Genomic DNA, 26,620 nt, shown 5'->3' with positions numbered 1-26,620 from the left:
AGGTAGGCCTCACCCTGACCAGCCTCTGGAGAGACCCATCTTTAGAGGCTGGGCAGTGTGTTCTCTTACACACACACACTGCTTATGGCAACAATCATGATGACCAACTATTATTATCTTTATGGGCACTTCCTCTGTGTCAGACACAGTGCTATGTGCTCTTTGGACCGTACTGTCATCCCCCTATGACTGATGGGGAGCTGAGGCTCACAGAGGGAAAGCTGCCTATCTAAGGTGACAGGATGTAAATGGCTGAGTCAGGATTTGAACCCAGTTCCACCAGACTTCAGAGCCCACACTCAGCCACCGCAGGAGTCTCCTGTGGCTGCCCTGCTAACGAGGGGCAAACAGGCGAGAGAGGCCGATAGGGCTCTGGCCCTTGGGCAGACTCATGTCCAGAGAGCTCTGAGCACCCTACAGGCATGATTAGGCTGACCGGGGGTGGAGGAAAGGACACTTTCAGGGAAGATGAACTCCCATAAATGGAAAAACTCCAAATGAATCCACTTAAATCGCAGACGTCCCAGGCACGCAGAGCCGAGAGAGGGGCTCCTCGCAAGGCCCAGGGAGCTAGGCAACTGGTCCTGGGCCTCGTTCCCTCCTCTCAGGCCCTGGGGTAAGCCGGCACTCACCTCCCCAAGGCAGAAACTATGGATCTGACCTTCCGCACAGCCTCTGGGTCTTAACAAGAGCTCTGGAAGACAGGACACTGTGCCCCAGGCCAGAGGTACAGCTGGGAGGAGCTGATTCCAATCTCTGCTGAGCAGGCTTCTCTCTCTGAGCCTCAGTTTCCTCCACATCACAAGGTTGTAAGGAGGGTTAAGTGAAATAATGGACATAAAGCATCAAACATCCTGCCTGCCACAAAATAGGTACTTAATAAAATGTTGTCATTATCACTGGAAACAGAGCAACACAACAGAATCTCTTCATCTTGAGTCCCCTGAGACGGTGTGCAAGAGCACGTGCACACGTGTCCCCGATTTTCTGAGAGGTGAGGAGGTCATCGTTTTTTACAGCTTCTCAAGGCTCCTCACGACCGCAAAGAAATTAAGAACCACACAACCAAAGAATTCTGACGTGCCCATGACTCTCCTGGGGCGCACACATCTCTGGGCCTCAGTTTCTCCATCTGAAATCTGGCGAGACCTGGCTGTCGGGGGGCTCAGTCAACACTGGAGGTGGAAGGAACCTGAAAATGGTACAGGGCTGTGCACGGAGGCAGGGGCACATGATCCTGCGAAGGAGGCTCCAGGCCGCAGCGGTGGCTCTTCCTCAGCGCCCACACAGAGGGGCCTGGGAGAGACACTAGCACCCTGCCCACCCCAGGCTGGCCTCCGGGTGGGGGGCTCAGGGCCCAGGGCTGTCCTCCCTATTTGGGAGCTCCCAATGGCAGCAGCCTGTTGACCATAGTTTGTTTCTGGAAGCCAGGAGACCAAGAGTCGGGAGTCCTGGGTTCTCTGCACTGAGTTTCACCGGCCTGATATAGTAGCTTTGAGCAAGGACTTTGGAGACAGAAGATCATAGGTTCAAATCCCAGCTCTGCTACTTACTGACTGCATGGCCTTGGGCAAGTTATTGAACTTCAGAGAAATCCAGTTTTCTATCTTGAAAACAGAGATAATAATAGTCCTACCTCACAGTGGTAGATTTAAAAAGGCAATGGAATTAGCATATGGTAAGGCCTCCCGTATATGCTGATTACTATTATGTGAACCTACTTTGTAAAGTCAACAACGGTGTTAATATTTTTTGTCATTCATATCATTACTCAACTGTGTGACCTTGCACAAGTCCTTTGTCCTCTTCCGGTCTTGGTCCTGCCTTCAGGTGGTGGATCCTAGCAACACCCCTTCCCAGACACCTCCACCCAGCACTTCAGGAGGGGCAACTGAGATGAGCACCTGCGGACATGCCTTGTAAATGGCACAGAGCTGCAGTGCCAGCTACTGTTAAGGGCCCCAAAGGCCCTCTGATTGTAAATCAAAAAATGGAGTGGGAGGAATCCCTAAATATTTACCTGCTAGGCAAAAATAAGAACTCTCCAGCAGAGGCACAAAACGTAGCTTTAAAATCTAGTCGTGTGTGTGTGTTGGGGGCGTGGATTGAAATGAGGTCATATGGAAACGGACTATTTTTGTTTCAACGTGGCCTTTTAAAAGTACTCTTAATTATATGAAGATGGGGGAAAGCTTTTCTCAAAAACTAAAGAGAGCTGTTAGAGCTGCCCTCCACCCACCACCTGCAGGCCCTCCCCCAAGTCCCCCTGACTCCGACATCCAGGCACCTGCCCACCACTTTCTCCATGCCCCTCTCACCCTTCCCAGGCCCCCATAGCGCTCAGTTCCCACTCCTGGGAGGTAACTGGCCCACATCTGGGCAGAAGGGAGCCAGAATGGGCTGAGCCCCTGCTCCGAGCTCTTTCTACATGGTTTCCTACTGCATCCTGACAGCAACCCTGGAGGCTGGTCTTATGCCCACTGCACAGATGGGACCACTCATTACCCCTGAAGCTCAGAGACACTGTGTTCCTAGCCTGAGGCCACCTGGACCACACACGTCTATCCTGCCCTGGAGCACAGGGCTCCCCTCTAGGGGGCACTGTCCCCCAGGGTTATTGCTGCTGTGCTCTCCAAGATCAGACCCAAGGGTGAACCCTAGGCTTGCTGGAACCCAGGATCAGGCAAATTCTCCTTGGATGGTGACTTGACTTTGTCAGGCATTCCTGGCTCTGGCTTCTGTGCCCTGCTTGCTACACAACAATGATGATCATTTATTGAGCACTTACTATATATGTATCACAATTGAATAAGGTAAGGACTGTTATTATCCCTATTTTGCAGATAAGTAAAGTGGAGCTATAAGAGGTGAAGCAACTTCTCCCAGTCACACTAAGAGGCGCCGGGACTCGAGCCCAGCCGGTGTGGCTGTGGCACCTCTCAGTCAGCTGCCTTCCAGCGCAGCCCCTCGTCCTGCTTTAATTAATCATCTAGGGACCAGCATATGTCATTGTTTAGCCCAGTTTACTCACTGAGACTCTGACCTCCTCAAGGAGGGCAGCAAGGCTTAGTCCTCTCTGTATCGCTCTAAGGATCTCAGCACACAGCAGGTGCTTAATGTGTGTGGGTCCAAGGATGGTTGTCCATGGTGCTATGCTGGCCAGGCCAGAGAAGTCTCTCCTTCTCATTCCACTGAGAGATGGGCCATGGCCCAAAGAGGGAGAGGGACATGTGCACAGTTACCCAGCAGTCCTGATCCAGGCTGAACCTGGACCCAAGCCAGGCCCTTCCCCGGTCCCTCTGCCCCCCAGGCTGCCCAGCACAGCCCAGCACATGCTGGAGTACCAGCGTTGCTGTCAGGAGATCGAGTTGTCGATAAATTATTAATTAATTTAGAAACAAGAAGACAGATGCTTCCCCATCACAAACGGTAGCAGGGCCTCCTGGGGCAGGTGTGGGGTGAAGGGTCAGGGTGAGCAGAACCGCCTGGTGTGTCCTCCCCTCCCCTCCGTCCCCCAAGCTGAATGAAGCAGATCAGGGAGCAAAACCAAGGGTGTCGACAGGTCCCCCCACCAGCGCCTCAGTGCCGCCACCGCCCGCTCCCACCTGGACTGTGCAGCGGCTTCTTCCTGTCCCCGGCTTTGCTGGTGTCCCCAGGTCTGTTCCCATCATATCAGACAGAGCAGTGCTTTCTGAACACAGATCGTCAACCAGTTCCAAACCCTCCACTGCCCCCATCTCACTCAAGACAGAGGGGAAACCCTGACCATGACCCCTCTCCCTTCCAATGTCACCTCCCCCCACTCTCCCCTCGCCTTCCTGCTCCAGCAACCCTGGCCTCATTGCACATTCCCACCTCAGGGTCTTTGCACCGATTGTCCACCTTCCTGGGGACCTCCCAACCCAGATCTCCACAGCACTGCCTCCCTCGCTTCCTTCAGGCCTCCATGCAAACGTCCCTTTCTCTGAAAGGCCTTTCCTAACCTCTCTCCTCCAGCCAGCCTCCATTCCCTCTCTTATGCTCTGGTTTCTTCTTAGCACCACCTAACCTATTCACAAGATATTTCTAGTCTTGCCCACTAGAAGGAACATTCCATGAGGAAAGAGAGCCTGGGTTGCCCACTCTAACCCGTCCTCAGTCACACGGGTAAGAGGATCAGATAGCAAGACACCAGGCTGCAGATCCCCAGAGGCCAGAGATCCTGGTACTACCCACCTGAGTGCCAGAGAGAAGTAGGGGAACGGTCAGCAGACTTGATGTCCACTGGATCTGGGAGCACGTCTGTCCCTACTTCCGCACTGCCTGGTTCCACCAAGCTACTGCCCCCCGCTGAGTATCAGAAGTCTCATCCACCCACCTAGGAGAACAATCCCAGTGGGCTCTTCCTCCCAGGGGGCTGCGCACATCCAGCGTGTGAGCTCCTGAAGGCAAGGCCCGTGATGCCTGATTCACTTCGGATCCCCCACCCCCGCCCTGGGGCCTGGCCCTGTGCCAAGCTCCTGCAGACTTCAATACCAGTCTGTTCAATTAGAGGGAGATGATGGATGTCACAGCACTCTGCCAACTGTCACCCAAAAGAACAAACAGAAGCATAACCTCCTTTCACTTATCCTGAGGACCGTTCATTTGTTCATTCATTCCTTCACTCATTCATTCCTTCATTCATTCTTCCAATGAACTGAGCACCTACTATGGGCTATCCTGCTAGGCCCAGGGAATATAGTGATGAGGCAATTAAATAATGGTCCCTGCTCTTGTGGAGTTTATAATATGGTGGAAGAGACAGATGATTAAAGAAAGAAATAATTATTTTAAAATTATGACTCTCACAAATGTTGCAAAAGATCAGCCTGTGGAGCCATTGGGAACTCAAGGAAAACATCCCTGAAAAAGTGGAGGCTGGATGAAAGTCATCTAGGTGATGAGTAAAGGGAACAGGGGTCCAGGTAGAGGGACCAGCCAGTGCAAAGGCCCTGGGGTGGAAGCCTGGGAGGGTTTGAAAGGCCGGAATGGCTGGAACCTTCAGACTGAAGTGGGTGATGGAGCCCAGAAGAATGGGCAGCAGCCAGACCAAGCAGGGCCTTTGAGTCACGGGAAAGGTGGATCTTTTACCTGAAAGCAACAGGAAATCATGGAAATGTTTTAGAGAAACATGAATGGATTCAAAATCCACTCTGAGGTCACATTCTGCCAATGTAGGTCTGTTGTTTCTGTGTCTCTGGGTCCCGGTGTAGCCAGGGTTTGGGGAGGGTGGGGGTAAGGTGAGAGGCTCAAGTCTCCCAGTTTGGAGATTTCAAGGTAAAAGGTTCTCTCCTCCCAGCATCTGGGCCAAAAAGAGAATGTCCCCTACCCTCAGGACTGAGCATTCCCACTGGCTGAGGTCTACTCTCTGGCCAAGGACAGTTGTCACAGAGAATTCAAATCCACCTAGAAATTCAGGAAACTCGGCATGGCTCCCCCTGTGATCCTAACTGGGAGGCATTACCCCAAGTGAGCAGATTATCAGGATGTGTAATTTCTGGAATAAACACAGCTGTGTTTGTTTCTCCAAGCAGCGCTCCAGACAGCAGCAGCCGGCCCGCAGCGTGCAGCTGGAGCCTCGCACCTTAGTATGGATGCCGTCAGGGAGCAGAAAACGCCCCTCCCGAAGGCCACCGGGTGCGGCATGCCATCCAGGCAGATCTGTCTGGAGGCCAATTTGGGGCCCCTTGGGAAGCTTGCAGAGAGACTACGAGGGTGCCGGAGTCCCAGGAGGGGAAGCGAGTGTCCAGAAACCTCTAGAGGTCTTATCCCTCTGGAATGAGTATCGGTCACAATGGGCAGGACGACTAGCCTCAGAGTTATTAGCTGTAGAAGGGTCCTCCTTAGTTGGGAGGTCCATGTGGAAGGACCCTGCGAGGGTCAGAGGCCAGCCCCGGAACTTTCTAGATAGGAAAACTGAGGTCCAGGGAGGGGGAATGGGGAGAAGAGGGCAAGGGATACCATTCATTCAGCCTCTGCATTATGCCAGGCCCTGAAATAGGTCCCAGAAACACCACGGCATTCACTCAGCTCTGTAGCAGCTGTACAGACCTGTAGCCTGCAGGGTTACACAGAACAGGGCTTTAATGCCAACTCTATGGCCCAGGAACTCTGTGACCATGGGCAAGTCATATGTAACCTCTGGGAGCCTCAGGCTCCTCACCTGTAAGGTGGAGATACTCATACCTACCCTATGATGGGGTTATTCAGAGGATTAAGCAGGATTCTGCAGGTAAAGGGCTTTGTGCAATATCTGCCACATTGTAAGGAGCCCATATATGAGGACCATTCCTCATCCATTCACACATTTATTGATTATTGATATTTACTACATCCTAGGCACCATATTGGACATTTGTAAACAAGAGACAAAAACCCCTGCCTTTATGAAGCTTACATTCTTATGAGGACAAAATGATGACTTAATGATGTTTGATTTTCATCTTTATTATTCCCACTTTACAGAAGGGTAAACTGAAGGTCAGAATGGTTAAGTCATTTTTTACAACTCCATTACTTATTTTATCCCACCTCATTCTCAAAAGGGCTAAAGGAAGATGTTAAACAATTTATCCAAATCTCTACAGCTAGAAAATGGAGCTCCTGACTTTAAAGGTTTTATATCCCCAGGAATGTTTTAGTGGCTACAGACCTCGTCCCAAGTTCCCCGCCTATAACCGGCCTGTGTGACCTGAGGAGGGTGCTGTCCCTTTCTGGGCCTCAGTTTCCCTGCAGGTCTGGCTCTGGTATTTGGCCTTCTGGGATAATTACTGGCCTGCTGCTTGTGTAGTCCAGGCTCTGTGGAAGGGCTGAGCCCCCGCAGGGTTTCCACCACCTCTCCCTGGAACCAAGGGGTGAAGAGTGCAGGATCGGGCTGCACCCAGCTCTGGCTTAATCAAGGCCAGACCCACGCGGCCCTCCCCAGGCGCTAGCCCCCTCTCCCTGCTCTGCATACCCTCCATGCCGGCCTCCACGGTCATCCTCTTAATGCTTCCCTGCTTTTGATTTCCATCACTGGCTCCCTACAGACTCCATATCAAATCCAAATACCCTACCTTGTCATTCAAGTCCTCTCCTACCTGGCTAAACCTTTGTCGCCTCATCTCCCATTTCTCTTTCACACAGTACATACACTGTGTCCTCTCCGATCTCTAGGCCTTTACTCAGGCAGTGCCCTTCACTCAGAATGTCCTTCGTTCCATTCATTGTGGGTCAGAACTCCCACCTAACCAAAGGCCCCTCCCCTGGCAGCTCAGGATGAAGATGCTTTCCCTTTTCGTTCAACGTATTCTTTCATCTCTGAACCTGCTCTTTTATCTGCAAAGCCACTGGTAATAACGTCAGGCAAGTTGTCGAGGGAAATAAATGAGGACATGTCAGAAAAGCACCTAGTATGAGGCCTGGCACTTAATAGGGACTCAGGGGTGGGAGCTGCTATGATGGCAACATTGGTGATGGAAGAAAAAGAGAAAAGAGGAAGAGAAGGGGAAGGGAAAGATGAGATGGGAAGGAAAGAGGAAGGAGGCCTCGCCTGCCCCTCTACTGGGCTGTCACTCATGGACATCAGAACATCGGTTCTGTTTAATTTCTTTCTTTGTCCCCAGAGGCTTTCATAAATGATGGCTGAATGGATAGACAGATGAAGGAATGGATGGATGAATGGATGGATGGATGGATGGATGGATGGATGGATGGATGGATGGATGGATGGATGGATGGGAGGATGGATGGATGGATGGATGGATGGATGGATGGATGGGAGGATGGATGGGTAGAAGGAAGGTGGAATATTGGAATTAAGGAAAGATGGATGTGTGGACATATGAATGGAAACCTAAGTCTGGAGGAGACTGAGCATGCTACCCTAGAAGCCCAGCAGCATAGCATCCCACTGGCAGCTGAGGCTTCTGGGACCAGATGCCAAACCTGCTTCCCCCGGCCCTAAGCTCCTGTGCCCCTGGCCAGCATCAGTCTGCTCTAGAGGGTGAGTGACTGGAAGATCAGGGCAGCTGATGCCCAGGGGGCTTCCAGCTCTTTGCCCACCTGTCACCAGCCTCTGAGAGCCCCAGCCCCTGACAGCAGGAACATGTCTCCAAAAGTGTGAGCTAAGTCAGTGGGAAAATAGGATTTACTTTACAGAAATTCACTTTGGGGGACTTCTTGGGACTCCCCAGTGCAGAATTTTGGCAAAGCCAGTCAATGGCTCAGTGGGTTCCTCCAAACCTGGGGAGTATACTGTCATCAGCTCTTTCCAAGGTCAGAAACTGGGGAATAAGAAAACATCACAGTCCAGATACTAAGAGGAATCTAAGGGGGAGAATTACACTGTTTTTCGGTGTTTGTTCATTCTTCCCTCCATTTATCCATCCAATTATCTAAAGACATGCAACTATTCTGCCATATCCATCCATCCATTCACCCACCCACTCAGAAGTCTAGCTATTCAATCCATGCAACCTTCATGAAACCATCTTATCTATCTATCTATCTATCTATCTATCTATCTATCTATCTATCTATCTATCTATCTATCTAATCTATCGATCTATGTATCAACTATCCATCCATCCACCCAGTCATCAAACTTCCCATCATTCATCCAACCATCCACTTTTTGCAGCTACCCGTGCTCTTATCCTCTATCCATCCAGCCATCCATCACTCAAGCACCCGGCCGGCTGCTCAGGTGCTCTCCACTTAACCAGCTGCACACTACCAAACCAATGTGGCTGCGGACCTCTCAGTAAGGTTGCGGGAAGGCCAGACATGTTAACACACTACACAGAATAGCCAACCCTGGACAATTTAAAAGGGGTGCATACAAGGTGCCAGCAAGAAAACAGAAGCCACCAAGGACAGGTTCAGCACCACGCACAGAAGCAGAAGGAACCCGAGAGAGAGGACAGGGCAGGCTTCAAACAGGATGAGACACTCAAATTTGGTCTTGATAAGCAGCGGAATGAGCCAGAGGGAGAAGGAGAGAAAGGTACCCATGCACAGGGGAACATGAAACAACTCCGAAGACTGAGTCCTCATAACCACTTGGTTAACTGCAGGCCCAGGCTCAGTCCCCAGTTAGGGTTCCAAGTCCACTGGACTCTAATAATTACCCCCTCAATTCCTAGGAAGGGCCATTTCCTACTGCAGTTGGGAGTAAAGTTGCTGTCTGCTGCCCTGAGTTGTGTTCTGGTAGCTACAACAGGGGTACATCTCTGGGGAAAGAAGAGGGCCCTGCAAAGTTTTGTGGGATAGGCTTTGCTGTCAAGCAGACACAGGTGTAAATCCTAATTTACTACATTTTACTACAAGTTACATAACCTGAGTCTTTCTTCCCTCTTCTGAAAATGAAGAAACAAATAGGTCCCTTCTAGGCCACAGCAAGGACTGAATGAGGTAACACAGGTGGAGTCCTTGGTTGGCCATAGGAAATCCTACTTATTCTTCCCAATCGCTGCCAGTATGCAAGTCCTACTGTGTGCCAGGCAAAGGAATTTAAATTAGTGGTTAAAAAAGTGGGCCATAGACATATATGGATCAGTTCTCAGTAAACAGTAATTCTTTGTTCACATCTGTACTTTTACTCAAATGGTTCAGAAAAAAATATACATACACATACATGTACACCTATATTAGGAGAGAGAAAAAAGGTTTGTTATTGCTGAATCCAGGTGAAGGATACTTGGGTATTTATTTTGCTATACCTTCAACTTTTCTGTATGTCTGAAGTATTAAATAGAAGGAAAGAAATCAGCTGTTTGTTGATCTATCTTGACGTCAGGCTGCCTGAGATTGGATTCCAGCTCCACCACTACTGGCCAAATGACTGTGGACAAATTATTTCATCTCTCCAAGCCTTAATTTTGTCATCTGTAGGATACAGGTGATAATAATACCTAAACCCAGTGCCTGTTTTCTAGCAAGCCCTCAAGAAATGCTAGTTGCCACTGTTGTTATTACTAATTACTATTCTCATTGAACAGCTGAGAAACAGGCTAGGCGAGGCTCAGGAAACACCTGCTTTTCATATATTATCTCTTTTAATTCCCCAAACAACATCCTGTTATCCTCACTGTACAGATGAGAACCCAAGGCCGGGGAGGTGAAATGACTTACCCACGGGGACAGAGCCGGCACATGGGGAAATAAGGATTTGAACCATCTGACTGTCTCTCAACTGCAGGACCCTCCCCGGTGTCTCCTGACTCTTCTATGTCCCTGGACCCAGGCCAAGGGGACGTCGGAACCCTTTCAACTACAGAAGGGAGTCCCAAGCTTTGCTGGCATAGCTGGGCTTCCGGGCCGGCGTGGGGACACCTCAGGGCCTCCTTGGCAGCTGAGTCCTTTCGACACTTCTCCTGAGAGCTGCAGGAGCTGCCATCTGAGGCCGTGGGGAATGACAGCTGACACTGATGGGGACAGGCAAGAGGACATACTGAGCGGGGCCCTGACTCGAACAGACTCCCTGGGCCTCGTTCTTTCGTGGGTTCCAGAAAGGCCCTGTGGGCTCTGGCCGAGGCTGTTCCCAGGCTCTGCCTCCCCGTGAGAGGCGGAGAAGCCCCATTCAGGCGGGACACATCCCACTGTGCACTAAGCCGCTTTCTCCCTACTTACACATTTCAGATGCTTTTTGTCCTTCCGGCTTCCCATGGACTCAGGCCAAGTGACAAGTTGGTGCTGTGGACATATGTCGTTGCCATAATGGGAATGTTGACCCCACGCTCTCTCCCTGCTGAGGCCAGGCAGCTTGCACCCCGCCCCAGCGCTTGGCATGCCCCATTCTCAGCCACACAGGACTCCTTCCAGCTTCTCCAGTACATTACACACTCTCGGGCCTCCCATTTGGATCTCTGCAGATGCCGTATCATTGCCTGGATCGCCTGTCCTGCTGCTTCTTCGCCTGGCTATTCCTTAAGAATCTCTTAGAAGTCACCTCATCTAGGAAACCTTTCCTAACCCCGTTCTACAGTGCAAGAGACTGCAGCTCACAGAGGTCAGTTAAAAGGCCAAGGTTTACGGTGCTACTGTAAGACCATATGCTTTCCATCCCACCAACTCTGCCCCCAGAGAAGTAACTCAAAGAAAGAAAATGCTCTCTGCCTGCAAACAAGGCAGATGACTACAAAGCAGAACTTATGCTTCTGGCTTGTTCTAGAAGGCAGGAAACAGGAACCATGGAGGGAAGTTACAGGAAAAGAGACTCCCAAATTCAGGGTTAGGAGGCATAGCCAACACCCTCATACCTACCAGTGTGACCTTGGATAAGTCACTTCAGCTCTCTGAACCATACCTTCTCCAACTGAAAAATGGAACCAAACTTGCTATTTGGCTCCCCCAAACACTTAAAGGAGGGCTTGTCAACTATAAGCCAGTGGATCACATCCAGCCAGTGAACATGGTTTAATTTAGTCAGGACTATATTTTTAGACTAAACTGAACAAATGTTAAAAAGCCAGATTTTTCATAAACATTAGAACTTTGCAAATCAGAAGAGCTGGCAAAATCGAACCCTGATTCTGGCATAGCCACGTGGTCAGTAGTGGGTAGCGCCTGCCTTCTTTAGACAGGATACGCACTCTCCCTGGGGCACTGCTGTCAGCATCTGGCTCACCTCACTCGTTCACAGCACAGGCCAGCTTGGGAGTCTGGGGTCTCTGGCCCGGACTCCTGTGAGTTAGTGTCTGTATTACATTGATCTTGATTCCCTGTTCAGTCAGCAAAGAGAAGCCCAACGAGTGTAACTTGCTCTTAAGAGCAAGTGGTGGTCCCTGGCCAAGGTGGAACTGCCAAACCACAGCCACACTGGTATGGGTCCTTTTACAGGTGAATGAAGTCCATGGTTTCTCCTTTGTGTCACTTTCGTGGGGGGCTGAAATCAGGATCCCCAATTTGCTGATGAGGAGACTGAGGCTGACGTGTCCAGCCCCAGGCCACATTCCATCCTACCAGATTCTCTTTCCCTGGCCTTAAGCCCTATGCCAGGTCTTGAATATCTATGACTCCAACTGCCATTTTGAATTAATATGTAGGCTTGTTTCTTGTGCAAATATCTATTTAGTGCCCTTTATGAGCCAGGCCTTGTGCTGGGCATGGCATAAGGTGAAGTGGAGGGTCTCTGCCCTCTCACAGGAGGCAGGTGACACTGGAAGCCAGTGCAGGGAGGTAGTGTTGGGGGTTGGGTGAGAGGGAGTGAGGCTTCTAGCTTCCTGTTATCCCCACCCCTGCAACAGACGAGATACTCCCTGGGGCTGATTATCTCCAAATAGGACCACCAACGAACACGAACCACTCCTCCCATTCACAGTGTTTTAAATCTCAGTTTGGATCACAAGTTGGCGCAGAGTACATGGAGATGTGTAAGTGGTGAAATGGGTTCATGGGGGACACCAAGCTCTGTGCGTCACCTCCAGAGATATGTTGAAGACTATTGAAGATGCAAAGTCAGATCTGAGCAAGAAATGGGACTTCCCTGTAGGGATTAAACAGAAACTCAATCCTACTGTATTTTCCCTCCCCTTGAGCCTGATGAGGATGCCTGGAATAAACTGGACATGGTGTTGTGACTGGCTTTGGTTGCAGGGGTGATGTTTTATTCTAGTAGGGCCTGGGCCTCAAGAAGTCTCACAGTTTCTGCTTCATGCTCTTGGGAGTCAGTCACCACGGAAAGCAGTTTAGTCTAGACTACTGACGGGTGAGATCTTGGAATGAAAGAGGGGGCCCAGCCTTCCAGCTGCCCCTACCACGGCTTCAAAGATGTATGTGAGGCATGGTGGACCTTGGCCACAACCTAGCTGAATGCTGTCTTATGAGTGATCCCAGCTAACACCACGTGGAACAGAATAAACACCCAGCTGAACCCAGCCAATCCACTGAATCAGGAGAAATAGTAAATCACGGTTGTTTTTAGCCAGTAAGTCTTAAGGTGGCTTGTTACACAGCAATAGATGACTGATACACTTTCCAGGGGGAGCCCTGAACTTTTCATAGCTCTTCTCTTCCCTGCCTGGAGCTTGGCACTGGGCATTGAATCCTGGTGGTAGAAGGGGCCCTCAGAACCACTGAGTCCCCCCACCTCATTTTATAGAAGAGGCCACTGAAGCCCTGGGAGGAGAAGCAATTTACTGTAGATCACACAGAGACACAGGGGCAGATTTGGGAGGCAAACGTGATCCCTACTGGGGCCTGGTGAGTAACACAAATCCATGACATAAGTGGGTGGCAAGTTACCCCTAGTGCTTAATGTTCTGTCTGAAAAGGCAGCCACAATCCGGATCCAGTCAACTGTGGCCATGTGGAAATATGGGCCCAGGGAAGCCAGACTGTCTGACTTCACAAGCTGGAAACAGAGTTTCCCTGTAAAATCCCTTGACTTTTAAATGTTCGCTAAGAATTCAAATTAGATTGAGGATCTCTGGGCCATTTAGACTGGCCTTGGGCTTCAAGCTTGGTTTGGCCACTGACCTTGGACAAGTCACGTTGGCCCCCCAGGTCTCAGTTTCCTCATCCCTAAAATAGGCCCCGTGGCTCGTGTCCACTTACCAGGTTGTCATGAAGCCCAGAGAGCTAATGGATTTGGAAGTACAGGCTATGAGGGGCCCTGTGACTGTTCCACAGCCTCCATTCTCTGTGGAGGAGCCCCTGCAATGTAATGAGTTAACACCCGATTTGTCTAAGTTAGAACAACATTATTCTGACCATTATGACAGAGATTGCATTTTTATGGCAGGTTTGTGAGTTCCAGAATCCTCCCACTTGCATTATCTCAGGATGTTGATGGAGTCAGAGGCTGGACGGCTGCCTCAGAGACCCTCCCCAGAGCCAAGCTCTTCCTCTGAACGTGGAGGCACATTCAGAAGTGGCTTTGGCAGCGGAGCACCAGTCACCCAGACCTGGATTCAAATCCCTAATTCCCACTCCCTAGTTATGTATCCTTGGGCTAGTTACTCTCTGGGGTTTGGTTTCCTTCTCTGTAAAATGGGCATAATAATAAAACTACCTGGTGGGGCTTATTGGGGCATTTGCATGAGATGGCATATGCAATGCTGTCAGCAGTGCTTCCGGCACAAGAATTGGAGGCTGTTATCATCGCCATGGCATGGTAGTTGGCACTGGGCAGGCATAGGGCCAAGAAGAAGGGCACGGTCACAGAGGACTCTACACCTTTCCTGGGGATTAGGGAGGTGAAATTGGAGTAGGATTGAGGCCGTTGAGGCAAACCTGGATGGGGCTTTTGTCCCACAGAGGGAGCCTGGATGGGCTTTGCAACCATCCACCAAGAGTCAGTTACACCCTTGCCCCAGAAGGCTCAGAACTTAATTCTGAATCTTTGGTTTTCCCCCATGGTTGAATGAAGATGTGGTGGGTAGAGTTGGAGGCAGTCACCCTAGTAAAATGACACCCACATTCCCCTACTCTGAAACTAGTTTCCCACTGGTATTAAGCAATAATGGCCATTTAATGTCTACTGTGTGCGCATCACACTTGAAGCACACGCTTGGCTTCATCTTTTATGGGTTAACACATTCATTCCTCACAACCATCTCAAGAACTATAAACTATTATTATTCCCATTTTAGAGATGAGGGAACCAGGGCTCAGAGAGGTTAAGTAACTGGTTGGAGGACACACAGTAGAGGACACTCTGACTCCAGATTCGCTCATGGTAACCCCCACACTCTGCTGTTTATGGAATAAGAGACAAAGTGGTTGGGGCTGAGCTAAAGAGCTGTGGGATTTCAGAGAAAGGAGCAAGGGCAGAGGGTGCTGATATTTCACAGTAACGACAATGAATGAATACTGGTCACGGCCACGGGTCAAGCCAAACTGCTGGTCACTGTATACAGCATCTCATCTCATCCTCACCACACGCTTTGGACCAGCAGCCAAGTTTCCACCTCCAGTTTACAGATGAGGAAGTCACATCACTTGCTCAAGGCCACAGAGCAGGCGAGGTCTCCTCCTCGAGGACGCCTTCACCCCCAGGGGGCTGCAGAAGGGGACAGATGGCTCCAGGAAGCCCCCCTAGCATGGCCCAGGCTAAGGTGGCCTACACAAGTTGCCCCCACCCCCTGCAGGTGACTCAGGGGTGCCAGGGGGACAGGTGTCTCTTCTCCCACCCTCCTGAGGGCCCTGCCTTAAAAGGCCCTGAAGCGCTTTCAAGCAGCCTTATCAGCTTAGTTGATCCCAATCAGGAAGCTTCCAGGTGCTGTCCCATCAATGGCTGCCCCACCTCTGGGAACTGTGCAAACATTCTTCCCTGCCCTGCCCTTCCCCAGCCAAGCCTCGCTCTGTTCACCAACAGGCAGGGGGCCTGCAGGAGGGCGGCAGGCAGCCAGGTGGTGGGCACTAACTCTGATTTCACGTCATTTCAGTCTTTTCCAGTTTTCCTATGAGGTTTCTCATCTTCTTTCCTAAGAGTCCTGTGTTTTATCTTGGGTCACTGGGGGACAAATCTGCCTGCTCGATGGAAGGACCTGGACAATGTGTTTAACCTACAGACTCTGGGCCTCGTTCCTCATTTTCGATATCTTCAGCTAAGTTAGGCAAGCAGGCCAGACCAAGATGGTGCCTTACTCAGAGGTGTGGGCCAGGCCCGCCTCTGCCAGGAGGTCATCCTGATCTCACCCCTCCAGCCTCAGAAGGCGCACAGCGATCCTGCCTTTCCCAGCCCAGGCCTCCTGTCACCAGCCAGCTCCATTCCCTACTTCCTGTAGGGGTCCTGTGTGCAGGGGTGTAACTCATAGGTGAGCTCTGGGCAGGCAGAGTGGACCAGCCCCTACCCTGGGCCTTGCTGAGTGCCCAGCACAGATGCCCAGAGAACCTGCCCCCACCCTGGCTCTGAGGCTGATGCAACCTTGATGTTGAGAGGGCAAAGGCACCAGGAAGGACTAACCCCTTGGAGGGACTGGGGCCACAGCAGGAAAGAGGGGCTGGTGGGTGGAGGCAAACCTAGGATTCCAGAGATGGGGAAGCAAGCCCCCACTGTGTGCTCAGGCACTGACTCGTGTTTTCACTGTTTTGAGAAACTTCTGAAAGCTAAGGCCCCAGTTCCTAGGAAAATATGCATCAACATGCAACATTCTATTATCATTTCAGGGCAACCGCAGATCCCCAGAAATAAGGAGACTTGTGAGCCCCACTGGTGTTAAGAACCTGAGTACATGCCCCCAACAGGGCCCTGGAGGAGGCAGAGATGGAACCCTGGGCCCACACAGACTTGTGGGATCGCATCCCAGGGCTGGGGGATGTTGGGAGGCTGAGCAGTGGGTTGGGGGGACACTGGGGGCTGATTTGTTGCCTGGACAACCCACATGCCAAAAAGGGGGTCAAATCAGGACACAGCCCTCACTGACCATACCCAGGGGCGCTCCGAGGGAGGGGGCCTGGAAGGGGCCAAGAACAGCATATAATGTACAGGGCCATGTGCTTGAGTGCCTGACATTTTATGTGGGTGTGCACAGAAACCTCTGAGGAAACAGGAGCCCAGGGACTCTGAGCTCCTTGCCAGGGCGACAGTGCGCAGTGCTCAGATCTGCACTCAGGTCTGACTGCCCAACAGCGCTGTGCCTTTTCTCTACCCCACACTGTCTGTGAAGTCAGCTGATTCTGTTCCCTGCCAAAGCTGGAATCCCTTCTCCCACCCAGCACCTGACATGAAGTAGGTGCCTGGTGACTCTTCTTAAATGGATGGATGGATGAAGGAATGAATGAATACGTCAACTGGCTTTTGAATTCTACAACATTTGGGTTTTAAATCTAAGCCCCTGATTTCCTGCCTTAAGACGAATACATGAAAGCAGCCTCCTTTAAAAATGAGAAGCAGAAGAAACAAACATAAAAGGAAAACCAGTTCCAAATTAATCCCACTGAAGGTCACTGGATCTTAAATAGGTAATGACCAAGAAGTGAGCCCAGTAGAGGGATAGGATGGGGTGGGAGAGACAAGAAGTATACTGTGCGGGGTGGGGGGCACTTCCTCAACCCCCTTAAGAAGGGGGGCTTATTTAACACAGAGCTGCGGCTGATCCATTTGAATCCTTAGCTCTGGCTGAACTAGTCTATTCATTATGCCCACACACTTTCCCGTATCCTGCCTCCCAACTCAGGCCAGCCCCTGGGCTTCTCCCTCCCGGAAGATTTCCTTCATCTCCCAGGCCAGATGGACTGTCTCCATCACCTTACAATTATCCTGAAACTTCTCACATTACACAACATAATCTATTCATTCATTCATTCCCTTGACATTCATTCATGCATTTCTTAGCTGACTGTGTCATTCAGTTACTGGGCAAGGCAGATACAAAACAAGGAGACTAACAAATCTCTGATAGCATTTCAGGTGGTGATGGGTGTTAGGAAGCAAAGCAAAGCAGATGGGATAAGTGGCTGAGTTGGGTCTGTTTCAGAAGAGGTAAGCAGGAAGTCCTCTGGGGAGGCGGCATTTGAACTGATTTCTTTTCACCATGATTGCGGACATAAAATGAACTCTCAGGGAACTCACAGACTAGCGGGGAATAAACAAGCCAGGCTTTCCTCAGCAGGGCTGGACTGGGTCTGGCCCATCTGAACATCACTGGAGGTCAGTAATCTTTACATCTGGCCAGGTCCCTCAATGGCTCAAGCACCTTCAGTGGCTCCCTACTGTCCTTGGTGTCAAGTCTGAACTCCTCAGCCTTTCATCCTAGCCCTTCAGGACCTGCTGCCTTCCATACTCAGCCCCCATTGCTGCCCTCATCAGCTGTAAGTATCCAATCATCATGCCTATGTCTTTACACGTGCTCTTTCTTATTCCAGGCAAAATTCTCCTCACCCTCTAAGTCCTAAAGTCAACCTCCTTAACGTTTGAGAGCATAGTTCATTCGTGTGACAGGTGGCTGAGAAAGTTTCATTGCAGGGATACTGGAGGCAGTGAGAAAATGAGGCAAGGAATAAAGCCATAAAAAATGAAATAACTGTCTTCCATTCTAAACTGCCTCCACTGCCCCAGGTGGCTCACGACTTTCTCCTGGCAGCAATTTGGGACACACTTATCACATTATATCTTGCCAAGTGTATTCCCTATCAGCTTGTCCCCTTCCTCTCTGCTCACCCAGGGCCCAGTACCACACCAGCCAGAGAGGAAGCTCCCAAATAACTGGAAATCAAATGAACAAATGCATGGAGGAGACTGATTTCTTCAACCTTTGGATTCCATCTAGTGGCTGGTCTGTCACTGGCCTCTTCTGGCCAGTGTCCCCAGAGTGCTTCCATCCCTAAGCCCCCACTCCAGATGTTCCAGACTTGTGTTTCCCCAGTGTGGGGCCATCTCTCATGGTTTGGGGGAGATACTATGCTCACCATCCTAACCCAGGAACCTTCCACCCCAGCCCTGCCTCATACACGGACCCCCTCTCCTCACTCCTGTTCCAAAGGCTGGGGATTTCCTAGGATCTCAGTGATGAGGACAGCTTTGCTACTACAGGGAATGAGCAGGGGATAGGGAAGGGAGTGGTGCCACATGTTTCTGGGTACTAGGAGCCACAGGGAAGCTCGCCCTCCAGCGCGGGCTTCAGACCTGTTTCCACAGACCATGCTGCTCCAGAGAGGACCCATCTCTTCTGGGATGTGCCACAAGTGGCAGTGCCCATCCCTATCTTCCACCCCAAAGGCCACACACCGTTCTTCCAGGTGTCCCAAATCCCCATCCATTATCTGGCCCGAATCTCACTAACACCTTGTGGAATGGGCTGGATATGCATTATGATCACCCTCATTTGACAGAAGGGGAAACTGAGGTTCAGGGAGGAGAAGTAGGGTGCATATGATGGAATCCCAAGAGATTAGCAAACCATTTTTCACCAGGGAAACTGAGGCCCCTAGGGAAGGGAGCTGGCCCAGGACCCTGAGAAAATTAGAAGTGGGGCCCCTGACCTCCATCTCACACCATCTCCCATCCATTTGGCCAGCTCCCCTTACCCGCTAAGGGACTCAATACCTTAGTGTCCAGGGGCAGAGGAAGAGCCTGAAGAGAGGTTTGGGGTACCTTGCTGCCCTCTCATCCTGCCCCCAAGTGGCAGCCCACGCAGCTGATCAGCCCCGTGCTGGGGCCCGGGGTCCAGCCTGGCCACTGCCCACCAGATTCCAGTCACCCCCTGCCAGGGCGACAGCAGGACAGACACACACAGCTCTTCCATCTACCCCACGGTAATTAAAAACACACCCAGGCCTCTTCCAATGCAAGAGGGGCCAATTTTCTTCCCCTCCAGCACCGATGACTGCAACCTATATAGTAGTATTTATGCCAAGCTCCCCATAATACTGTAAACATCCCAATGTATAGCAGGCCAATGCATGAGTCATTTCCCCAAAGCCAGAGTTAATAAGTGGTACCTCAGCCATATTCAGCGAGCTCCGGCCGGCAGCCGGGCCCCAGGGCTGCCCTCCACACCCAGGGCCTGTGGCACCCTCAGGGACTCAGTGGCCCCACTTTGGGAAACCACAGGCTGCCACCAAGTTCTCCAGGAGCCAGAGGACAGCTGCCTTGGTGCCAGAAACTGTGGCTGCCATCCAGGGACACCTCACCACCCACCAAACTGGTCACTAAAGTGCTCATTACTGAGAGAGAAACTGAAGTTATAGCACGGGGTGCCCATCATGCCATTCCCGAGGCCACAGCTGGTCTCACCAGTTTTTTGAGCTGCAAAAGGGGAAGGGGCTTCCGACCATCCAAAAGCGGCCCAGGATGAGAGCACAGATGCTTTGCCCCTAAGCCCCCAGTGGCAGAATCCTGGAAGAGGTCTCCCTGTTTAGGGACAGGACCCAGCAAAGTGAACAGAGCCCAGGTTTCAGAGCCAGACCAGGGCTCCATTGTTAATACCCAGTGGCCCTGGGTGATACGCGGACTCTGAGTCTTAGTTTCCTTATCTTTTAAAAGAGAGTAAGAATCATACCCACCTGGCTTCTGTGGAAGACTTATTCTGAGGAATCCAACAAAATTGTGGGTGATAAAATTGTGGGTGGCAAAGCACTTCGTAAAGCTTAAAGTACCTTGTCAGCTGTGCAGCACGTAAACCACAGAGAGCTGCTTATAGTGCAAAATACTTCATAAACTGTAAAGCGGTTTAAAAACTGTAAAGTGCAGTACACATGAGAACCATTATTCATATTCATATTTTACCCCACAAGCTCGGCCATTTCTGGCGGACACACCCAGACCTTACCAACTTTCCCTCCAGAGCAAGCTGGCTTGGGAGACTTGGCAGCCACCCTGTTCCCTTGGGGGTCGCGTGGTACCACGACACGAGGTTATGGGGAGTGGGCCCGGCGACCCCGGCCAAGGCCAACACATGGCAAGAGCATCTGGTCCGGCCCAGCGGCAGCTGGAGAGTTCCCGGGGCTCCAGTGGCCACGCTGAGCTCTGCGGCCAGCGGGGCGGTGGCCGGCAGGGGTGCCCAGAGACCCCGCGCAGCTGAGAGATGCCCACGGACCCATCCCCCCGTAGTCCTCTCGGGGAGGGGACACCATTGTATGCCACGGGCCACGGGCGGGCAACAGCGCGGGGGGGCTGACGCGCTCACTTCCACTCTGCCAGTCCCCCGCTCTCTGGCGCGCCGACCCCATCCCTGGGGGGCACGGACAGGGAGTCCCCACCCGGGCCAGCCGCGGTGCCTCCCTCCCTCTGCTCTCTGCCAAACTTTCCAGCCCTGACTGCGAGCGGGGCCCCCAGCCGGCGCCCCTCCACCCCGCGCCGAGAAAGGCCAGGACCGCGCGAAGGGGGTGCCCGGGCCGCCGGCGGCGAGCGCGCGTGGGCAGCCCCCGGCCCTGGGCGGCGCTCGCCGGGCTGGCTACAAAGCCTCGGCAAGATGGTCCCTTCGCCTCCTCCTGGCACAGTCAATCAGCGCCCGCCGCTCCCCGGGCGCCCGCGGGGCCCGCGCCTCACTGCGCGGCCGGACACACCTCCCCGCGGCCACCTGCGCCCGGCGCGAGCCCCCGGGCAAACTTCGCGGGCCGCAGGGCGGAGGTGGGCGCCGGGGGCCGCCCGTGCCCGGCCTTTCCCCGCCCCCATCGCCCGCCGCCCGCTCACCTTCCACCGCAGCGAGCAGCGGCAGGAGCAGCAGGGCGGCCCCCAGCCTCCGCAGGGCCATGGCTGCGCTTCCCGGGGCCTCGGGCCGCGGCGCCGCGGGGCGCGGGCGGCAGCGCGCCCCGTGCTCGAGGGGCCGTGGGGAGCGGCGAGGCGCGGCGCACACACAGCCGCCGCCACCGCGCAGCCAGCAGAATGAGCCATCCAGCCCGGGCAGAACGGGGACCCGGGCTCCGCCAGCGCTGGGCACGGCCCACCTGAGCCGCGGGCGCGGGGGGAGCCCGGCCGGGCCGCCGCCCCCCGTGCGCACCCGGGACTCCAGCTGGCCCCGCGTGTTCGCCGACCCCCAGCCCCCGCGTTCGCAGAGCCACCCCGGGACAGCGCGGGCGCTGGCGCGCGGAGACTTCGCGCTCCCGGGCGGCGGAGACCCCGGGCTCCCCCCGCGCAGCAGTGGTCTCTCCCAGCGCTGTGGCTCCTCCAGATAAAGCAGCGATTTCAGCCCAAATGTTTCTGAATTTTTATTGAATGCTGCAAAGCCGGAGAGCGTCTGGCGCGGCTGACAGGGGCAGGGAGAGGGAACCCGGGGGGAGGGCGGGGAAAGGGGCTGCCCAAAGCAGGGGCTGGCTGTACCTGTCAGGGCAGGGAGTGCCATCCCCTTGCCTTAGCCCTGCCACCCTGGTCCCTGCGGCTCCGAAAGGGACCGAACGGCAATGAATGAAAAAAAAAAAAAAGAGAGAAGGGGGGTGGAGATGGGAACAAAACAAGCGGCTTTCCCAGGCGCTGGGGCTGGGCTGGGGCCTCCGCCTGGGAGAGTGGGCCTTGGCGCTAACAGCAAGGCCTGGTGGGGGTGAGGGGGTGTCACTTCACTGGGGGGGGGGACGGCGGGGGGAGGATGGGCCTGGCGGGCAGACCCCAGGCCTACCCTCCCTGCCTTGTTCTGAGCTGAGCCCATGAGCCCCTCCCTGCAGACCCTCTATCTGTACATTTCTTCTTTTCTGTACATCTTGTTCTGTACCTCTGTAATGCAGTTTGGGGGTGAAAGAGGCAGATGCATGTAACTGGGGATGTACAGCGCCCCCACCCCAACCCCTCAACCCCCCCATACCATGGACCTATCTGTGCAGCCACGGGTGTTGCGCATGGCTGTTCCTTCATGGAGGACACAGCCCCTTGTTCCATCCCCGTGGGCCCGCCCTTGCTCTGACAACCTTCATCACCATCATCATTAACCGGCTTTGCTGAGGCTGGAGGGAGGGCAGGCTGCAGGAGTCCCAGCCTTTGGGAGCTGCACTCCCCCAGAACAAGACTTACCCAGGAGCTCCCCATTCTGTGGAGTGGGTGTAAGAGCATAGTGGAGGTACAGGTGGTAAACATTCAGTCTATGCCACCCAAAACTCTCCTGGCCCTTTGTCCCACAAAGTATCAAAATGTCCCTGCAATATCCTCCCTTCAGGGCCCACCCTCAGTCCATACCAAGAAAAGGACACCACAGACTCTGAGACCCCATCTAAAGTTTGGAGATTAGGTCAGCTTTTGAAGCCTGAAGAGTCCCCCTGAAAAGGGCTTCATCCTAGAAGGCCCGGAGAAGGGGGCCTGGAGGCTGGGAGAGACTGCCTGGGAAGGACAGAGCAGAAGTGAGGCTAGAGGAAGGGAGGGAGATCCCCCTCTCTTAATCCTACAGACTCCTTGACCGGGGTCAAGATCCATGGGGGTGGGGCTGGCCTTTACTTTTAGTTCCTGCTTGTCAGACTTTCCAGGACACCCAGGGTTTGAGGGACCCTGAGCTTGGCCCATCCTGGGGCAAGACTCCCTCTCCTGGGCCAACTGGCTCCAAGCTACAGCACTCACCAGTGCCAGCCCCCAGGTGCCCTTCTTCTTCCCAATTCTAGAAATATTTCTTGAACACCTATTGCTCTATGCTGGGTCGATTCACCTTTTCTTCTCTGTTACTATACCCCAGGCCCTTGTCGCCACCTACCCTCCCTCGTTGACCCAAAATAAGAACAGCAGTGGCATTTATTAAGGATCTGATACCAGGCACTAGGCTAAGCTTTGTTTATATATTGTTTCCCTTAATTTTCAACCCTCTGAGGTAGGTGCTGACCTTTCCAGGTAATGAAACTGAGGAACAGATAAGTCGTTTGCTTAAGGTCACTTGGCAAGTCAGAGCTAAGGATTCAACCCCAGGCCTAAATGACCCCAGCACTGAACCCCCTTGTGCCTTCATGGACACAGAGAGTTCAGGGAGTTGTTTGTCAACTCCCCCACACTCTTTTCACGGAGAAGGACACTGAGACCTACAAAAGGGAAATGTCTCACTCAACATATATAATTGAAGAGCATCAGTCCAAGGCCTTTAACTGGCTAGAAAGGAAAATAGTGATAATAATAAAATAAAGCCCCCTTTTCTCCCATCTTTTCCTGCCTAAACATTATTTGATTCTCCATCTTTTGGGATCCTATAGGGTAGCTGGGTTTGCAGCCTGGGCGGGCGCCTCCCCAGTGGGCTCTGTGGCAACTCCCTTCAGCTGTGCCTTTGTCCCAGCTGTGCACTCCACCTGGCCGCCCTCTCCACTCTAACAGCTTGGATTTGGCCCCACTCCACCCCCCACCAAGACCTCTAATTGACATTGGCCTCAGCCCTTCTCAGACCATTTGCACTGATCTGTTTCCTGAAAGATGGTCAGCCCCACGCAGTCCTTGCTGGTGTCTGCTGGTTTGATGATTTCTTATTTGCATTCTATCTGTACATCCTTTGCAGACTGTGAGCTGCCTGTAGGCAGTGCTTGGACTCAGAACAATACACTCCCAGGGCAGAAGGCCCTGAAGAGCATCTGACCCAGTCCTCTCACAGGAGAGGAGGAGGTGGTTTTAACTTCATTTGTCTAATGACAACAGCTACTGGCATTTGCAGTCACACTTTAACAGTTTACAAAGCAGTGTTCACACCCATCAACTCAACTGATGCTAATGCAAGCAGCCTACCCTGCCAGCCAGCCTGGCAGTAGTGGGAGCTCCATTTTCCAGAAGGGGAAATTGGGGCCCAGAGAGAGAAAAAAGTACATGTCCAGGGACACATGGCAGATTTGGGGTAGGGGGTGACTAGGCTTTGCACCTGGAACTAGGCTTCAGTGATCTGATTTGTCTATGTCTCTTTCAATCAAATTTAATTAACAAACATTAATTGGGCACTTTCTACATTGTAGATATTGGGGAGGAAGTATGGAATTGCCTCCATGGAGCTGTCTGACAAGGCCCTGCTCTTCTAGAACCTGCCTTCTGCTGTGTAAGATCTACAGGTGGACAAGATAATTCAAGTAATGATTAATGCTAAGAAGACAATAAAGCAGGGTAATGGGTCAGTGGGTGACTAAAAGCAAGGGTCTACTCTAGCCAGGGGGGATCAGAGAAGACCTCTTTGAAGAGGGAACGTGACAGCTGAAAGCTGGATGATGGAACTCCCCCATGCAGAAGTGTGCAGAGAGTTTCAGGAGGAAATAAGTACAAGTGCAAAGGCCCTGGGGTGGGAATACGCTGTCTACCTTCTAGGAATAGTCACTGAGCATAGCAAGCCACTGGAGCGTGGTGGGGGATCAGGTCATGGAAGAGGAATATGGATTGCATTTGAAGTATAATGGGGAACCATCAAGGATTATAAGTAGAGAAGAAGCTGATCTGAGGTCAAGGAAGAAGTGTGAGCCTGGCTTAGCAAGGCCTGGGGCCAGCCTGAGTGCTGACTCACACCACCATCCCTCTGGTCTGTGGGGCTGGCCTGGCCTCTATACTCCTAGACTGAGACTCCACAATGTGTCCCAGCCCTCACTTAACTTGCTGTGTGAACTTGGGCAGGGTATTCACCCCCTCTGGACCCCACTTGCCACAAAAGCAAAATGAGAGGATGGGCTTGAGTGGTTTCTCTGAGGCTGCTTTCAGCCCTGACTCTCTCCTTGTTGTGGATTCAGTGGGCATAGCAGGCCCTGATTCTGCCTCTCAGTCACAGCAGGAGATGCCAATAAGTTCTGGGCCCCTCAGCTTCCCCGGAGGCCTTCTGCCTGAGGAGGAAGGTGGAGGGGCTTCTGAAAGGGAAATATGTGATTCTTGAGTGACGGAGCCTGGATTGAACATAGAAGTCACCTCTCTTGGTACACCTAGATCTCTGACTCCCATCCCAATGCAGCTTCCTTGCCAAGAGGCGGGATGGATGGGGGGGCACATGGTCAGCTGTGCATCAGATCACACCTGGACCCAGTGCCAGGCCAGGGGGAGTTTCTTAGTATAGATCCTAGTAGAGCTCAAGTTGTAATTCTGCCACGAGTTTGCTGTGTGACCTCAGGCAGGGCTCTTCTGCTCTCTGGGCCTGAGCTGGCAAAGTCACAGATCTAACCTCATGAGCTCATGGACCAGCACTGTCCAATAGAACATAATACAAGCCCCACATATAATTTTTTAATTTTAGTGGCTACATTAAAAAAACAAAAAGATGACAGGTTCAATTAATTTCAATATATTTAACCCAATGTATCCAAAATATAATTGTTTCAACATATAATCAATGTTGAATTTTACATTCTTTTTTTATACTAATTCTTTGAAATCTGGTGTGTATTTTGTATTTCAGCATTGCTCATTTCACACTAGCCACATTTAAAGTGCTTTTAGCCACATGTGACTAATGCTAGTGGTTACTGTATTGAAGTGCCTAAGTTTAAATATTGACACCAATTGTTACCCTAAGGAACGAAAAGTGCTCTTCAAAGGCTGTCCAAATCCTTCAGGGGCACAAAGAGGAAGCCAGTACCTCTGCCCAGAGAAGGAGGGAAGGCTTCTTGGAGGAGGTGATTGATGCAAGACAAAAAAATTTTACTGATGGCTAGTTTCTTTCCTCCCTCTTTTAAGAAAAGCTTTTTCTATCTCATGATAAAAGTAGTATGGCAAATGCTACTTTTACCACTTTTAACACTAATTGGTAAAAATAAAGAAGGTGTAAGAAGAGTTAAGAAGGAAAATAAAACCACCCATAATTCCCCCAACCTGAGAGCCACTGTTATATTTTGATTAATTTAATTTCAGACATTTTTCTAGGCACAAGTATTTTGCAAATAACGCTAATCTTGCTGTATGCATAGAGCTGTGTCCTACTTCTCCCCCCTTCCCCACCCTCCATCTAGCATTGTGCACTGAGCATTTCCCTGGGTTGTTAAAAAACTCTCTCGCAAGAGTATTGTTGCTATTGGCTCTGTATTATCTCGGGAAGAGATGGCCATAAAGCCAGCAACCCTTTGTGCCTCCCGCTTCACCTGCAAACCCAGCTCCACCCTGGGTGCTCTTCTGAGCACAGAGGCTGCAGGACTGTGGTGAGGAACTAGGTGGGGAAGATTCCCTGAAAGTCTTGCCTTGCCTCACTGCTCACTGCCAGCCCTGGGTCTCTGTGACTTGGAGCTGGCGAAGGCTGGCCTGCAGCTTGAGCAGCCAGTTTCCCCACTGCCACCTGGTGGCCCTGAAAGTTAATGCACTTTCCAGGAGCACCAGCGGACAGGAGGTGGC

At 52.1% G+C, this 26,620-nt stretch overlaps 1 protein-coding gene across 3 annotated transcripts in view; it reads right to left on the bottom strand.

Annotated features, from left to right (window-relative positions):
* EPHB2 (EPH receptor B2) overlaps positions 1-21,470 on the bottom strand; it is a 179,260-nt gene extending 157,790 nt beyond the window's left edge. For 2 of the 3 annotated variants that reach the window (XM_037017936.2, XM_037017937.2), the window contains exon 1: positions 21,080-21,272. In XM_037017936.2, coding sequence (XP_036873831.1) covers positions 21,080-21,140 — 61 coding nt within the window. In that variant the 5' untranslated portion in view covers positions 21,141-21,272. Of the gene's footprint in view, positions 1-21,079 lie in introns of all 3 variants that reach the window. The other variant, XM_017676558.3, reaches the window with a different exon arrangement.
* Between the last annotated feature and the right edge of the window lie 5,150 nt (positions 21,471-26,620).

The sequence above is a fragment of the Manis javanica genome, chromosome 4, assembly GCF_040802235.1.
Source record: "Manis javanica isolate MJ-LG chromosome 4, MJ_LKY, whole genome shotgun sequence".
NCBI lineage: Eukaryota > Metazoa > Chordata > Mammalia > Pholidota > Manidae > Manis > Manis javanica.
This window is presented reverse-complemented; position numbering and strand designations above follow the sequence as displayed.